Source organism: Protomyctophum parallelum (genome assembly GCF_964188405.1).
Source record: "Protomyctophum parallelum genome assembly, chromosome: 3".
NCBI lineage: Eukaryota > Metazoa > Chordata > Actinopteri > Myctophiformes > Myctophidae > Protomyctophum > Protomyctophum parallelum.
The window spans coordinates 11,057,944-11,076,132 of record NC_139698.1 but is presented as its reverse complement, the minus strand read 5'-3'; the positions used below and the strand labels follow the sequence as shown (position 1 = coordinate 11,076,132).

Below are 18,189 nucleotides of genomic sequence, written 5' to 3'. Positions count from 1 at the left end.
TTGGTTTTCTCCATATAAATCGATCTCTTCAGTAGCAAGAGCATGAAAATGTCTTCTAAATCTAGTCAACCAGGCCTAGAAATATGAGGTAATGACAGAGTTTGTTGCACAGTAACTACGATCATTAGTATTATTGTCATCACCTGGGTAGGTCAGTTGTGTAACTTTCGTAACGTTAAGCCGTGTATATGTTCAACACCACAGCCATGCAAAATAACATTGACAGCTATGGTGGCGAAAGCTTGACCTGCATATCAATGGTTGCTAAAGTATTTGTGTTGGACAATCGCTTTTTGGGGTGGGATTTTGCGAAGGGATAATTGTATCATAGAGCTCAGTCAGTGGAAGTCAATGTGTTAACACATACTCTGCTGCACATAAAATGTATTAATAAAAACAAGTGTTCCACTTCCAATCATATAGAAGACTTTCTCAAAAAAAATAACAGTTTCCCCCAGGCACAGCAGGTATTAAGCATTTTGGCCTACCAAGGGAATTGTAAAGTCCTCCCTAGGACTGAAAATATAAACTGATACTTGACTTACCGGTACGCTGAATAATAATAAATAAATAAAAAGTTCACCCTACCTTTAACCCTGTATTCTATTTTGACATACAATTGTACAATGACGGTGTATAAAAGTAAAGGAAAGAAATCTACAAATCAGAATCCTCTTTACTGTCACATCAGTTTTACAAGTAAAAAGGTTTGTGCATAGTTCCCATTGTGTTATTTTTTCACAGAAAACAAAGAGAGGGGGGGGGGCATAGTCTTGTTAAAATACAAAAGGGGGTTCCAGATATTTACAAGCTTTTTTTTCAAACGGCACAACCATGTCATGATGTGACACGTGAGCTTCGTATCTGTAAGATCTGCTATTTCAACTTTCCGAATCCGGAAAGTTCAGGGGGAGGGTGGGATAGGCAGCTCATTCAGCTTGGCTGTAAATCGTCCTGGGTCTCTCAGCACCTCTTCAAAGAGGACATCCATTCGATTTTTGACATAGTCTGTAAAGAATACAAACGAATATTATATATATTTACAGCTGGTTCCTTTTGAAAATATTTACATTTTGTTCTGTACAATCTGTTTTGGCTCTCCACTGCTGGAGTACAATATTTTCTTTACATGTACGTACAGTAAATACGTAAGGGATAGTGTATGCATAGGTGGTCATTGTTGATAGATAAATCACAGACTGGTGATTTATCTATAAACAATGACCACCAAATATGCCACAAAAGTGCCAACAAAACAAAGTATTTCCTTGCTTACGGTAATTAAAGTATTCCAAGTTGGCCCTGCAGAGCGCAACGAGTCGCCTCGGGAACAAGTGTGAGTGTTGATCAAATCAATTTAAGGGTACTGCATCGTCTAAAATCCAAGCAGCGCAGCAGGTGCTCTGAGCCTTTGATTAGACAGCAGTCTGTTATTAAGAAATGTGTAATACATACATATTTGTAAAGACTTACTTAATGTTGGCTGCTTCTTTGTTGGAATGCATTTTCCCTTTTTATATTTTGGGTACCAGATTTGGTAGATACACGTGGCATGCAATTGGAGGTGATGTCGTCTTTTGTTCTCATTGTGGTGCATGGCTGCAAGGTACAGCCTGGAAGAACGAGAAAAGAAAATAGAGGTTCAAACAGTGTATATTAATACTACTGGTGTTTGTATAACTTCATCATAGCAGACATCTGACCAGTCGATATGAATAATTACCTGCACAGCATCCCTCTGAAGGTAAACATCACATTTTTGGGTGCAACGCGCAAAATGAGGGAATGAAATCCCTCAATGTCAGATGTCTGGTGGAGAGGGCTCAGTTTAGCCACATCCTCCAGGAGACTCTTGTTCTGGATGATCTTCTGCAGTTTGATGGATAGTTTTGTTCCTGGTAAACAATCAAAACAAAATAATCACATTAGACATTAAGCATATCATGGTTGCCTCTATTTAGTATTCAATGGAATTATACTGAGAAGAAATTAGCTTTCAAGAATAACAATTAAAACATCAGAAATGCTTCACCTGCAGTACACGATGTACTAGTAATGTAGGCCATTGTATACACTAATAACCTACAGGCTCTTGCATAAAATGTACCTGCGCCATATTCCATGTTCCATAATAAATTAGCAGTGAATGTACACACAATGAACAAACATGTAAACCTACCAGATTTCAACCAGTGTTTTGTTCTTTGAGAGTGCAGACATTTTGGGAAAAGCACATTGGTGTGGTTGTGCACATTGTGGACGTGATTCACTAGTGATGACCACTTTACCACAGTATCTTCACCCGAGGGGGACTTATGGGTCGACCAGTACAGATGACTGACAATACTCTGTTGCCATTTCTGGATCACCTCACACTCACAGTCCTTCTCCTTCCCTAGCTGCTCCACCTTCTGAGACACATCTGGATAGTACGTATAGGAGAGAACAGAGTGGAATGAAATAGAATTAACCTAATAACATTGTTGTGGCATGTGTAAGATAATGAGTAGAATCAAAGATGCATTTTTTTGTCTCATTGATTTACCTTTTGCAACCTGCCGCACATCGTAGTAGTGAGTCACATCTGGCTTCTCTCTCAGATATGTATTTACTTGCGGGTGTCTGTCTGTGATGAGGGTGTCAATCTTTACACCGGAGCTCTCGAGAAGGTTCAAGCTGCGGATCAGGCCTTCCTTCTCCATTCCGTTTGAATGGCTGACTTTGTTACCCTGAGAAGACATTCATTGAATAGTTTCGGCTTTGTTAATGATCATGTACTTACAGCCTTATATCAAGTGACATCTGGTCTAAACTTAAAAGCAACATAAAAATCACACCCTTGTGTAGCGAGGGGCGCTCTTATCATCATACATCATCTCATTCCGGCCAATCACAATTTGTGTCCTCACTTTTGTCTTCAATGCTTGTGTTTACACACTTTTGTCTTCAATGTTTGTGTTTTCACAAACACTCAAAGCTGGGCATAGGAGGGACTTGCGCCCCTAAAGACCTAGAGAAATGTCCATGAAAAGAATGCCATTTCATATTGCCATTTTAGGTTTATGTAGACACGGTTGGGCTTAAAAATTAGAATTGAGTCAAACTATTGCATGCCAAATCAAATCTCACCTGCACGAGCTGAACATCGATGACATCGCCAGATACCGTGTAGTAGTCATATTTGGCATTGTGTCCTGGACTGTCCGCCCCTCATGTTCCCTCCCAGAATGACACTATCTTTGGATCTCATCGTTTGGAGAAGGCGAGTCTGGGTGGTCTTCCATGTGGAATATATGCATGGGTCCAGGTAATTATGTGCATGCTTGTGGTATGTAGTTTTAGAAATGGTCTTCACCTTGAGAGCAGCCAGGACCTAATGCATGGATATTGAGAGATGAGGTTAAAGGAACACCTAGATACCTACATGCTCTATTATTAGTAGTCCTGGAAATCTACTTGTAAGAATATTTTACACACAACACACACATGTATTTGTTCACCTACCTTGTCAACCTGTGCAAAGGTCGAGCCTGTGAATGAAATTGCAGCTGACAACTCAAGATCACCCGCTGGGGTACTTCCAATAATCGGTTGGCTGTTCCACTGTCGGTTGTATCCACAACTGGGACACTTTTGCTGTATGGACAGCATGGTTCCGCGAACTGTTCTCTTCACCACACAGTTGCAGGTGCAGATAGGACAGTGTTGAAAAAGGCTTAGCAGACACTCCTCATACACGATGTATCCTTTGTGCTGTCCTTGGTGTTATACACAGGTTCTGCACTGTATAGGGAGAAACATGAGAAATGTCACTCAGGAGTCAGGACCGTATGTGCAGTTGTTTCTAATCGTTTTGCAAATGATTATTATACTTCACATGACCCCACAGTTGATACAGTATGAAAGTGAGTGAGTGAGTGGGAGGGTTGGGGTGTTAGTAAGGACAGAGACAGAAGAATGGATGGTTGGGGTGGAGGCAAACACACTAGCAGGCAGGGTGAGCAGACCGCTTTTAAGTAGCTTTGGTCACATTTTGATGATTTGCTAGGACCCACTTGGTATAGGTATAGCCTAATGGATGAGTCGTCCAAGCTGGAACCACCTGGCCTATAACATGAGTCTGTAGTGTTCATTGGTGGGGGCCCATCTGACGGCGGTTGAGCTCGAGTCCTCAATGCACCCCTTTTGTCTTGGTTGAGGGTTTCACCTGGACACCTACATCAGACATGATGATTGATGACACTAATTTGTCAGCACTTTATATGATATGGATGGAAATATAGGCATGTACACGCTTATTGCAGAGATTTCTACACACCTTTGCTTCTGATGGATTTCCCCAGACTTCCCTCTGACAACTGGGTTCCCACAGTCTTCAGAAACTGTTTGATATGGCACTGGACACCTACTGTACATCTGATGATATGTCCACAACAGCAGAGATCTGGGAAGACAGATAATGCATATAGTCATACCATTTTTGTTATATTTTTGGCATCTTCAATGGCTATATTGGCTATACAGTATCCCTAATTTACAGTACACCAGGTGTATTATTGGTGCATTACTGCCACCATCTGGTCAGGAGTGTTGATCTCTCTCTCTCTCTCTTTCTCTCTGTCTCTCTCTCTCTCTCTCTCTCTGTCTCTGTGTCTCTGTCTCTGTGTCTCTGTGTCTCTCTGTCTCTGTGTCTCTGTCTCTCTCTCTCTCTCTCTCTCTCTCTCTCTCATCTCTCTCTCTCTCTCTCTCTCTCTCTCTCTCTCATCATCATCCGCCACAGACACGGCCCTCCGTTTAGACCAATCACAGCCCCTTCCTGTCAGCCACCGTGGTGTCCTTCCTGCCTGCTCGCCTCCAGTCACAACAACAGACATGGCGGCCGCTGCACGGTTCCTGGTCCGCGGTGCGAACTCTAAAGCTTCTATCGGCGCTGTTGTGACAGGCGGAGCTCCGAGCCGGTTCGGGGCCGCCGTGTTGAGGCTGTCCCCCGGCTGTAGCTCCCATGCGAGCACACAGCGGAGGCATGCACACTTCACCTTCCACCCTGACCCTGTCCCCACACAGTATGGTGAGTTGGCTCTGCTACATTAGCTCCCCCCACACAGCTAGCTAGCAAGTGCACAGGGTTCAGGGTTGCATAGCTTAGCTTACCTGTCAAACCAGCCAGAAGCCAAATTCAGCTCTATTCTGTCAATATGTGATAAAAAACTTGGTAATCGTTCCATAACCAGTTGGTTACCACCAGTACCACTGGTAAGTGGTAACCACTAACCACCAGTCTGGTTACCTGTACCACTGGTATGTGGTAACCACTAACCAGTCTGGTTACTAGCCCTCCAAGCAGAACCCAATGGTACTGAAGTTTCTGACATTTTTTAGACCCAGACCATGGGGTCCTGTTCCAGCAGTATCCTGCCACCTGGTACGCGGACATACATAAAACATAAACAACTAGATAACGCCTGTCTGCGCTCTTTGACGACTTTTTTTCGTGTGAGGGCTTCTGAATCTGTGAAGTATAAGTACCCATACATGCCGCTGCGAATATCTCCTGTGGCGCGGAAGCCGTTAAGTATTTTTAATCTTTGTTTGACCGATTTGGTCGCTTTGGTTCTTCTCTTCCTTCCTTGTTTATTGACACCTCATTGTACCGCCTATCTGGCTAGCTAGTGGCGCTATAGCTATGACAGAGCAGATCAGAGGCAGGGACGTAGCCGCACACCGGGAGGCGGTACAATAAACGGTAAACAAACAAGAAGAAATAAAGCGACCAAATCGGTCAAACAAAGATTAAAAATACTTAACGGCTTCCGCGCCACAGGAGATATTCGCAGCGGTTTGTATAGGTACTTATAGTTCACAAATTCAGAATAACTCAAACAAAAAAAGGCCGTCAAACGCCGCAGATACGATGTTACGGAGCATATTTATGTCCGCGTTCCAAAATTCCCATACGAAAATATAGTTATGAACAGGGACCCTACAATAAAGCGACATCCAAATTTCAGAAAAGCTTTATGGAGGGTTCCGAGAGGGGCTATCTGGTTACCAGTACCACTGGTAAGTGGTAACCAGACCTACACTGGTACTTCTAGGCACCTTATTTTTTGAGGGGCCCCACTTATGTCCATTTTTGAGCGTTTGTGTAAACACAAACATTGTAAACACAAACATTGAAGATGAAGGTGAGGATGCAAATTGTAATTGGCAGAAATGAGATAATGTATGATGATATGTAGGGGATGAATCTAGAATTGCAATACCCTCCATTGACTACCCAGTACCCACACATCCAAATTGCTTTTGCGATCTGCTTGTATTAAACAACGTTAACCTCTGCACCAACATTGCAGCTGTAGGGAAAGCTTGAATTGTCCTTTCAATCTGCAAAGCGTTTGTTTCAAGAAAATCCATCGTAGACATGTTATGAGCTACATTCTGTGCAGGTGATTATTTTTCTAAGTGTTGGAGTTTGGAAGCACTCGTTTTTATTAACGGGTCAAAGTCGTACGATTAGTCATAGTCACTAGTCATAGTCATTAGTCATAGAAATTTTGTTCTCCGCATTTGACCCATCTCTTGGAAAGGTGAGCCACAGTGTGCGCCACGCTCTGGTAATCATTAGTTGATTTGACCCCCAATCCAACCCATTGATGCTGAGTGCCAAGCAGGGAGGCATTGGGTCCCATTTTTACAGACTTTGGTATGACCCGGCCGTGGGATCGAACCCCCGACCTCCCAGTTTCAGGGTGGACACTCTAACCACAAGGTCACTGTCTGGTGCTGCTGCCTCCTGCAGTACTGTATGTGCAAATTCCAAACAGGTGGTAAGCAGGGCCGTTCAGTGACTTTGACGAGTGCTTCCAAACTCCAACACTTTGAAAAAGAATCACCAGCCAAGAATTTCTTGACAGAAAGATTTTTATGAAACAAAAGCTTTGCAGATTGAAAGGATAATTCAAGCTTTCCCTACAACATTGCAGCTATAATATGGAAGCAGTTGTTGGGTACTGCATACTACCAGTTTCCAAATTGCACATAATGTAGGTATAGGTACTAGGTAGCTCATAACATTCATGATTGTCTACGGTGGGTCTTTATGAAACAAAAACGTGACGCATACAAAGAGGATAACCAAAGCTTTCCGTACTTCTGTAATATTGGTGAGTTTAATGTCGTTTAATAAAATCTTAACTTTTCGGTTTCAAATTCAAAGAATGGGCTGTCAAGGGTTTGCATTGCAACTCTAGAATGCATCTACTGCAAGTTGATTGCGACTAGTATGAATACTTTATAGGCTCATCATGAATTCTTTATATTATTTATGAGCATTTTCCAAAGCAGTTTTTTTCTACACACAAACAGCCAATTGAACATACAACATACATACAATACACCAGAATTAGCAAAGATGCTAAATTCACCATTCTCTGCTATTGTTTTAATGTTTTATGCTTTTGCTTTTTTTTTCTCCTCTATTGCTCTGTATATCACTTTGAGCTGCATTTCATGTCATGAACTGTGCTATACAAATAAAGTTGTATTATTGTTATTACAAGACCTGTCCAAGTTGCCCATTCATTAAAATTGAACTCTGTCCCGTTCTTTCTGCTGGCTGAAGAAACATTAGCAACTTCCTCCTATGCCCGGGAATCCTGAGGCGTTCCCAGGCCAGTGTGGATATATAGCACCCCCATCTGGTCTCTTCCCAGTGGGACGTGCAGCCTAGGGGCCTAGGGTCACCCACAGTGCTGGGTTAACGAGATGGCTCAGTGCAACTGTTTTCGTCATGTTGCGATAATCCGATTGATTTATAAAACATTTAGCATATGAATTTAAGCTCATTTGGTGCGCCACAAACCAGAGGCCAGCCAGCGGTATAAACGACGACCCCACCGTTCACTTCTCTCTGCGCGCAGTCAGTAATCCAAGCCTCCCGCCTCCACTCCTCCGTCTTCCTCCTGTCACAATTAAGTGAATCGCAGATAGCGCAGCCCTCTTTATAATAAATGCATACTTGTAGGCTATAGCCTACACATTACACAAATAACAGAATTGCTATTTTTATTATAATAACATTCTTGAAAAAAGGAGAAAAAGAGAAAGAAAAAAAGAAAAAATCACAGAAAATGTCTGGCCGGGTCGGGTTCGGGCAGAAAATGAGAACTCTACTGTATACTGCTTCTCTTGTAGGTCCAACTCAGAAGATGAACTTGTTCCAGTCTGTTACCAGTGCCTTGGACAACACCCTCGCCATGGACCCTACAGCAGGTAGATGGCTAGAAATTGGCATGATAGCCATTTGGATGAAAATATAATAAGAGACAACTTTTAGTTCCTGATTGTTAACTACTTAAAAATCCAGCGTATCCTTCATTGAACGTCACATAGTGAAAATAGCTGATCTACAAGGTTGCGACATGTTCTGATGAGCTTGTCGATCAGCTACTTTTGCTGTGTGTTTGCCTATTTTCCCCAAATGTTGTTCACCTGTTATGACATGCCCAGAATAGGGATAATATAGTTCATGTCATGTGGTTAACAACCATGTGCTTTTGAAGTAATGTAGTCAGTGTTTTTGTAGAATCTAGAATCTTATTTTGTCCCAGGTCCTAGCTCAGAAGACATGCACTCATATAACTAAATGTCTCTGTCCTGCAGTTATCTTTGGGGAAGATGTGGCCTTTGGAGGAGTATTCCGATGCACAGTGGGTCTTAGAGATAAATATGGTAAGTGCTTTATTCCCTTCATTCTGTCTGGAGAAGTATCAACACCTTTTTGTGGGCACCAAAAGAAAGCTATAAATTGTGTACAGCGGGATCTTGCCACTAGGTGGCAGTATTGTACTTTAAAGAAACTAAACCTCCTATTTGAGACTGTTTGTCAGAAGGTCCAAAGGGATCGGTTTGCATTCATTAGTCCAGCGCATGCAGCCACAGTGATATTGTAATGATTCCTGTAAATGTCTTTGTGAAGTTATGATTGGATGTGGATGGAGCTTCCAACATAAGTTGACAAGATGACCAAGGACCTAAATAGCTTAAAGCGCAAATAACATGCATTTTAAAACTGCTTTTAATATTTAATATCATATTGTCTATGTCCCTCAATGTTATTTCTAATGGTTTGAGCCTCAATCACCACTCTGATATAACCAGGCCTTGTCATTTCTTTCTGGACTTTCAAAGCAGTTTTAGCTGTAGTACCACAATGTCCTGAGGTGGTGGGGGTGCTGATATGCAGATTATTTAATATTTGAGTTATTATAATACTGATGCTAGATAAAACCAGGCTTGTTTCCATTCCATGCCAGCTTGGAAAATCAACAATGGTGGACATTGTAAACAAAGTGGAAATGCAAATTTGGAACTGAAGACTGAAGAAGAGGAGGAATTATACAAAGTAGGGTGACATTGATGACATCACGATGAGGCCAAAATCAGTCGAGCTGTTCCTGAGAGCAATTTCCATTAAAACACCCATATGATATGAAAGACTGATTGTTCAAAATTGGTTATTTGTGGGGATAGAAAACACATATGGAAACCCCCAAAACACAAAATAAATTGAAAAGGTTGAATTTTATGTTATAGGTCCTTTAATTCTATTTTTCTAATTATCTTTACAAATAAATGAATGGCCTGCCCTACAGTACATCATATCCATAACACCTTTATTTTACACCTATGGCAAAGATAGATATAATCCATTATAGTGGGAAAGTTTGTATTACTCTCCTTTTTGTCCAGCTAATGGCCACATTTAATGCCATCAAAATGCATTAGGCAGTACTATAGTCCAGGGCTTGGCCATACACTACCACATTTCAGAATCTCTAAAGACACATTTGAAATGTACATACAGTGTCATCGGCATCAACTGCCTTCCGTCAGTCATGTGGCATTCCACTCACATTAACATGTTTCATTCAGCAAATGCGTTTCATTCAGCAAATGCATTTCCATCATAATGGATCACATTTCTATTCATCAAAGAGAAATTGTCTCTGCCCGAAATGAAAACACTCGGATGGAAACAGCTCTTGACGTCAGGAGTGTTGACATTCGGAGAGGGGGTCATTACTTTCCAACTCATCCATATAGACAGCGGCTAAGCAGCAAGCTGTCGCTCTCCCTGTTGTTGCTCTGAAAGGAACGTCACAGCCCCCTGTAACCCATAGCTATTGTACAGCACAGGGTTTAATGCAGGGGCATGGCATAGAGAGAGCTCTTTACAAGGCTGATGGATTCAGCCCAGTGATATGGCCTTGCCCCCCTGCAGGGTAGTTGCTACTACTGAGCTCTGGAAACAACGGCTTATATGGAGCAAACACTCTCTCGCTATAGCTGTCACATCCCTCCATTGATGTTTAGCCTATCTTACTGAACTAAACATCAGCAGCACCAGAACACCACAGACTGCTGAAGGTCACCAAGCTGTGGATTTGGGTGTCCAGAGTATATTGACGGTTCAGATTGATCAAATGTTGACAACATTTGGGCTACAACAGTCGATTATTCCATTTATTACTTTTTCGATTAATCGAATAATCGTGACGCTAATGTTTTATGATTGATTAGTTAGATTATTTTGTTGTTGCACCCAACAACATTAAAGGTATATTCAGTGATTTCACTTAATTCAAATATCACTTATTTTTTTGTTTTGTTGTGATAATCCTCCCTACTATAGAGTGTGCTGGCCATATAAGGAGTTCCTCCCTGTCCCCAGTTAACCCCTGGGGGTCAAAAAACCTTAGGTTTCGTTTTTGACTCTCTATCCTGATTGGACGAAAGGCTGGGTCCCACAGCCAAAAACGAAACCTAAGGTTTTTTGAGTGAAATCACTGAATATACCTTTAATACATTACAAGTTGTAACATGATTGATCTTTGGTAGTGTTGGTAACAACTTACAACCTTGATGATGATACACACCTAGTTGAATTATTGCGTCTTGATGTTTGTGGTGTTAGAAATGAGGCATGAAGGTTTATTAAAAAAAAAAAAAAAAATCTTCACAAAAACAATACAACAAGTAAGACGCGCAAACGCGTGAAGCGAACGCAGCTCGTGTGTGTGTGGTTGTGTGTGTGTGTGTGTGTGTGTGTGTGTGTGCTACAGCTGCGCCCTGTGTGTGTGTGTGTGTGTGTGTGTGTGTGTGTGCTACAGCTGCGCCCTCTGGTGGCGGGCCGGTGGTGTAACAGCGTGACACACACACACACACACACACACACACACACACACACAGACATTCAGCCCTTGCTGTCATAGTAAGTGGCTCACTGCGTTCGCAATTATGCAGTCTGGTATTATGAATGAATTACAATAACAAACACAAAATCAGGATGCATGTAGGTATACAATACATAGTGTAAACAAACACAACAAAGGATCAAAAAAGAAACACGGAAAAACAATCCCATCCAACCCTCCCAGGACCAACGATGTCAAAGTTTGTGTGCAAAGTTCTTACCACTGTGTAAAAACAACCAAAATCATTCCCATAAGTTTATCTGCAATGCTAGACCTAATTGTTCATTCTTTAGAACGCCTGTGTCGATGGGATCACTAAGTTAGCATTGTGGTGACTGAGCAGGTCACACAAGGCCAATGTTCCACTGGGCAGAATCACAGTTAGGATCAAAGCAGAGAAGGGCTTGTTTGGAAATTACATAAAGCAAGAGGAAAAAGAATGTGTGCGTCACAGGCCTTCTGAGCCTCAGATTGTCACCTATTCATTCATTTCACATTTACAACGGCTAGTTTAAAAGTTTAACATTCATGACATGTGGAGGCCTTAGGAGTTTGTAATGAATCGAGAATCAAACAGTTTTATATGACACTCTCTGACCATTCTGATTGTATTTTCACACACTCTTTTAATATCGCGTTAGCTCTCTTGGAACCTCAATGGAGGCTCGAGGGGAAGGCGATACCAGTTTTGCCTGATATGAAACCAAAAAGGACTGGATTAGCTGGTAGCACGCACTGGGAAAGCACACATTTTGTAGGTGGTAGTAGGCACTAGGCCAGGGTTCCCCAATAGGCGGCGCGGGCCATTTGCGGCCCGCGGAGCGCCCCCTTGTGGCCCTTGGAATATTGTTTGTGGGGGTCCCAGATATAAATGGCATTAAATGGGGGTCAGTAGCCTATGCATGTCAAACTGGGCATCCTTTTCATGCCCTGAAAATTAATTTTCAGGGCAAGCCCTCGACCTTGCGCGTGCAGACTCGGCCCCCATCCTGGTACCTTAGTCAGAATATGGCCCTTGAGGAAAATTTATTGGAGAACCCTGCAGTAGGCACTAGACAGGATCTGAGTGTGGCAAGGTAGTTTGCCCCACCGTCTTCAAATTCGACACAGACGTTCCACACCCCCACCGGGAGTGCAGTGCCTGGTGTCGAGTCGGTCAGACCCACGGTTGACCGGGCAGAGGCCACAAAAGGCCTCTGCCTGGGCTCTGGACAGGGCCCCTGCCAGACTCCATATGGACTCCATATGGAGCTGGCCTGTTCTGACATCGTAACACTCCATATTTGGGAATGCCTGACACAGAACTCCATATATAGGAATAAAGGGACACAGAGACAGATACTGAAATATCCATATATGGGCATAAAAGGGACAGATGGGTGGAACGGGTACTAGGTTACTCGGGTACAACGGTCAACGGGTATAGCATAGCCGGGTGGGGCATGGATCTTCAACTTCCATCGTTACCGACTCGGTGCTCTACAGCCGGGCACCAGTCTAGTAAATGTTAATGTGTTACCCTGCCTGTTTGATAACAATCATCAAGTTCTCAGTGGAGCTTAAAGGACCATACAGGTGGTCTGGCACTTTTAGCCCGTTGTCAGGCTCCGTGGGTTTACTCCTGTCCGGGCCCCTCCTACGTCTCACCAGGTCCACTCCTGCTCTCACCAGACCCAGGACCTGTGCGTTGCACCAGACTCCCAGCACCAGGCACTTCATTCAGGCGTGGTGGATTATAAGGGCCCAGTTTAGCTGGTAATTGGTCATTGTAGCCGATTGAGCACAGCTGGTGAGACAGTCTCGGGGGGAGAGTTGTTAAGAGTGCCTCCAAGATTGTATGGTTGATTTAATGGGAAAAAGGTGTGAATGAACGACTTGCGCATTGGGGAGATCAGCTTGGCCATACACTATTACATGACATTAAATTAAGTGTTTTTGAGGCAGTTGGGCTCGCTCCCCAGTGAATGCTTCGCTGACCCCCACGCCGTGTCGATCTGTACTCTGTTTCTGAGAGTTAAAAAACACACACACACACACACACACACACACACTCACATGATGGCTCCTCCTTCACTCCTCTCATTCACAGAGAGAGAAGCAGCTGGCTCGTCGTTTCTCAACTTGAAAATACCGGTAGTTGAATGAATGTACTTTCTGACTCGTGTCAGATCGCACACAAAGTGCAGGAATGTCCCGTTGCACAGTTACTATACAACGGGACATTTCTGCACTATGGCAAAGTCTGTGATAATGATGATATATGCATAATTTTGGACGGGAACCCCTTTTGGTGTTTTAAGCATTATGCTATACTTTAGCTATTGAAAAATAGCAGATCTACAAGCTCTTAGCTACGAGCTTGTAGGTATGCTATTTTTGAAAAATCGTGAAAATGTGGTGCAAATCTTTGAATATATATTCTTTCAGAGGGAACGTTTTTAACTAACTTTTTTTCCTTCTGGTCCCTGGAACAACATATTTTCAGATGGGGGTCGGCGGCCAATTACAGATATTTGTGGGGGTCCTTGACATGAAAATGTTTGAGAATGACGGACATAGAAACATGGGTTTTTCAGAAAACTGTCAGGATTTTGAAGACATTTGTAGAATCGTTCCCAGGTCTAAATGGGATGCCATTCACTTTTAACTTCAGCTGAGGTTTTACCTTCCTTTTAATTTGTATTCTGTCCTAATCTTTCTCACCAGGTAAAGATAGAGTTTTCAACACACCTCTGTGTGAGCAGGGGATTGTTGGGTTTGGTATCGGTGCAGCCGTAGCTGGTGCCACAGCCATTGCAGAGATCCAGTTCGCTGACTACATCTATCCTGCTTTTGACCAGGTAGGGCACGCTGTCCAACTGTCATTGCTCACTTGTTCTGTATTCATTTGTGGTTGTTGACTCTTTCTTGTGGAACTGCAATGTTCGGAATTCAGCCATTATAGAGGTGAGTGGAATCTGTAGAAGTTTAGGGATTGTTGTTTATGATATGTTATTGCCAATCAGGATGGAATATGAAAAATCAGGACACATCTGTCTTGATCACAGGACTATTTGTCAGGTCCCTTATGCTTTGATTTAGGTTTTGTGGGATTTTTATATATTGTCTCATTCCTGCCCCCTTTCATGACGACGACTGGGCCCAGGAAATAATTCCCCATTCATTTCTTTCATAGACATTTAAAAAAGTATTTATTTAAAGCTGCTATAAGCAATAATATGTCAAAATCTGAATTATTTATTTATTTATTGTATTCAGACAGCCAGCAATGGGTAATAACGCTCCCAAAAAAGTAGTCTCTGTGACACATCTAGGGGCCACAATCTGCATTCAAAGATGTTCCTAGAAGCTTTGTTGAAAAAAAACCCAGTCGCAATGACCAATCAGGAAGCAGACAGGCAAATCGACCAATGACAAAGCTTCTAGGAAAATATTGTGTCACAGAGACTAATTATTTTCGGGAGCGTTCTACCCATTGCTTGCTTAAAATGTTGACATATTATTGCTTATAGCAGCTTTAAAGCCAAGTGTGGTACCCTGCCCTTTTTTTCTTCTTTCTAATTATTTGTTCGCCCCAAAATATTGGGTTTGTTGTCATGATTTGTCACGATCCCAGTTGGCTTTGTTCGAGGCTTACAGATCTTTAAATAAAAAGTCTTTGAAATGTCTATGGGAAAAATGCATGGGGAATTATTTCCTGGGCCAGTCGTCGTCATGAAAGGGGGCGGGACTGAGTTGCTCTATAGAGATTTGCGTGATGTTTGAAGTTGAACACAAACTGTAGGAGTAATGTAAAAATATATAATAATGTGTTTAGCAAAAATTGGCCTCCTGGTAGCTTTATGACAGGCCGATGTGCTCTTGCATCCATGGAGTGCACTGTTTCACATCGATCAGGCCAACGGTGCCGGATATTAGCTGTTCACAGACGGATGGACGGGGACACACGCGGACGGATGGACGGACAGGGGGCAAAACATACTTTCAGCCATGCCTTCGGCCTGACGGAGACAAAAAACTATCATTGTTTTCTCTCCTGTTCTGTCTGTCCTGTCCTATGCCCTGTTTAATGCTTGGGCGCTGTGCCTTCACTCCCAGTTGTACATTTAACATTGAATGTCTGCCTGCAGCTTTTCAAAAGGACAGACCTTTCTATCCCTGCCGTCTGCGTCAACTGTGCATAATGCTGTTTTCCATTACGAACACCTGCTTGATTTGTATCCATGACACCCTCCTCTAATTGCTGGAAATGTAATCACGCAGCTATCCAAGTTCAGTCGCTCATAGACATGAAATTTAATGTAATCAAAAACTCCCAACAGAGACAAAGGGAGGGGGAATAAATCAAAAATGCGTTTTGGCTAGGTGCCAGCCTGGTAGTTACTAGTTACTAATAATGTGAAGATCTTTTACACATACTGTATTTTCTTTTGCGACACGCTTGTCAGGCTGGATTTCCAGCCTACATAATAATAATAATAATTTTATTTATAACGCACTTTACATTCGCAAGAATCTCAAAGTGCTACAGCAGTGAATAAAAGCAAAAGAAACAACACACCATTAAAAACATCTAAAAGAACAGGAACATTTAAAACATAAGGGCAAGGCTATAAAAATGCTTTGGTAAAAAGGAAAGTTTTGGAAACTGTGGGGCTCTCAGGTGGGCGGGGAGAGTGTTCCACAGTTCGGGGGCGACCGAGCAGAAAGCCCGGTCACCCATGGTGACCCATGGAAGACATGTACTGTCTTTAACGAATGGCACCAAACGATGCTTGCAAACATCTGCTGAACAAAGAACTAATTCTGTTCCACTTGTTGTTGAGCTGATAGCTTTTCTGAGGAAGATGAATGTGGCATACATACATACGCTGATCAGGACAATGATCAGCGGGGGCTTTCTGACCCTGTGCAGGTGTTGTAGTTTGCGTCACTACCATGTCCCCTCGCCCCGGCCGCCACAAGATGGACGAGCTCTCCTGCCTCGCCAAGGCAACCGAAAACAACATGTGATTATGGGGAAGGTTCCCCCGAAGGTTTCTGTGCCGCTGCTCGGCAACAATAGCTTGCATGTGGCATCGCTCTCCTTCCGTAATCTCATTTATAATGGCGTGGGCCAGACTTCTCCTCAGAGAGACTTAACAATTAGAAATGCAATCCCATCTGAGGTTGAGGTGGATATCTTTGGACACCTTTTCAGCGAGGTTTCCGAAAGTGTATTGTAGAATGAAGACAAATGAAGAAATCTGAGACTTGAGTAGTTTTTGGCCAGTTCAAAGGGAAATTTCATTGTAATAGCATTAGCATTTTGAGGAATGGAACAGACTATGGTTGGAAGAACAAATGTAGATCAAATGGCCTCTCGTGTGGTCTTTACTCTTTTTTTAAACTGTAGCTATTATTTATTTTTAGTTTGTGAATATATGCAGTTTAAAATGACCTAAAATGAGTACCGGTAAGTGTAAGGCCACCTATGTGCATTGGTGATTTACAATTCTGTCTTGTTAGAAAATATAAAATAAATACAACATAAAATAAAAGACCTAAAATGACTTTCAAGTTGCAGCAACTGTTAACGAAAAAACTATATATGTAGTGATTTCTTTGTATTTCTTTTTTGAGTTTTTACAGAAAGTCAAAATGATTAAATGAACACTGTTTGACAAAGTCATGTCTTCTCTGGTTTCAGATAGTAAACGAAGCCGCAAAGTACCGATATCGCTCTGGCAACTTGTTTGACTGTGGAAACCTCACCATCCGAGCGCCGTGGGGATGCGTGGGCCATGGATCACTTTATCATTCCCAAAGCCCCGAGGCCTTTTTCGCTCATTGCCCGGGCATCAAGGTTTGTCACTCAACTAACAGCTTGTTCCGAACTAACCACAGCCAAAGAGAGAGAGGGGGCAAGTATTGTCACAAAGATATCACATCACTTCAAAGTTTAGATTACATAAATGAAACGCCGGTTTTTAGTCTCTGCATAAGGATTTAAAGGCGCAGTGAAACGGAAATGGTGAACAACATGAAAATGGTGTTTCCACATGAAACACCGGTCTGAAGTTTCTGAACCAATCAGAGCGTCGCATCCCTTCAGGCGATGGGACGGTAGCTAGGGACGGTGGCTATGCTATACGCAACACGCATGGTGTCTGTTTGTTTACCAATCAGATTGTCGGCCAGCTACAGTTTACTGTTATGTGGCTTATTTCTACCCTATAATGTTTTCGAATACATATTTTAGCGTGATGATTAAGTTGAAACCGAGTAATACACTGTCTGGATGTTATATTGAATGGGAACAAAAACAGAGGATTTCTGTAATCAATAGCAGCTGTGCTGGACGGAGGCGCAGTAATGGGGAATTAAACGGGTGAGCTTCATTGTTATTGGCTTTTATCGATGTGTATCTCTACACGTCATCACGCAGCACGTTTTCGTTTTAATAAATAAATAATGCAATCGTTTTTATGGACCTTTGATATAAAAACACACAGAAATGAGAATTTTCACATTTATTTGGCATCCATTGTTGGGTATGCCCATATGATGACCACGGATATGGTTTAAAAGTGTGAAAAACGTCTTTTTCATTTCACTGCACCTTTAACAATTTACAATTTACAATTTAGGCATTTAGCAGACGCTCTTAATCCAGAGCGACTTACATTTAAGCAAGAACAAAAGCATGGGAATACATCACATAAAAGCATTTATCATGAGACATGCGTAAGCTAAGAAGGTAACAGTGGAATATCTATATGATGAAACTATACATACACTATACATAATAAACTATACATATTCACTACTATGCTATACATATGTACTATGGCGTGCTATGACTATATACAATACAATTATAGTGCTGTCTACATAACATGCTATAAGTCTGTGTCAAATGCTATCTAAGCCAACAGAAATGCTATCTAAGGGG

General features: G+C 42.3%; 1 protein-coding gene across 2 annotated transcripts in view; it reads left to right on the top strand.

Annotated features, from left to right (window-relative positions):
- The first annotated feature begins 4,834 nt into the window (after window positions 1–4,834).
- bckdhb (branched chain keto acid dehydrogenase E1 subunit beta) overlaps window positions 4,835–18,189 on the top strand; it is a 69,033-nt gene continuing 55,678 nt past the window's right edge. For both annotated transcript variants that reach the window (XM_083760681.1, XM_083760680.1), the window contains exons 1-5: window positions 4,835–5,068; window positions 8,194–8,271; window positions 8,662–8,730; window positions 13,962–14,095; window positions 16,945–17,100. In XM_083760681.1, the coding sequence (XP_083616807.1) occupies window positions 4,873–5,068; window positions 8,194–8,271; window positions 8,662–8,730; window positions 13,962–14,095; window positions 16,945–17,100 (633 nt within the window). In that variant the 5' untranslated portion in view covers window positions 4,835–4,872. The remainder of the gene's footprint in view (window positions 5,069–8,193; window positions 8,272–8,661; window positions 8,731–13,961; window positions 14,096–16,944; window positions 17,101–18,189) is intronic.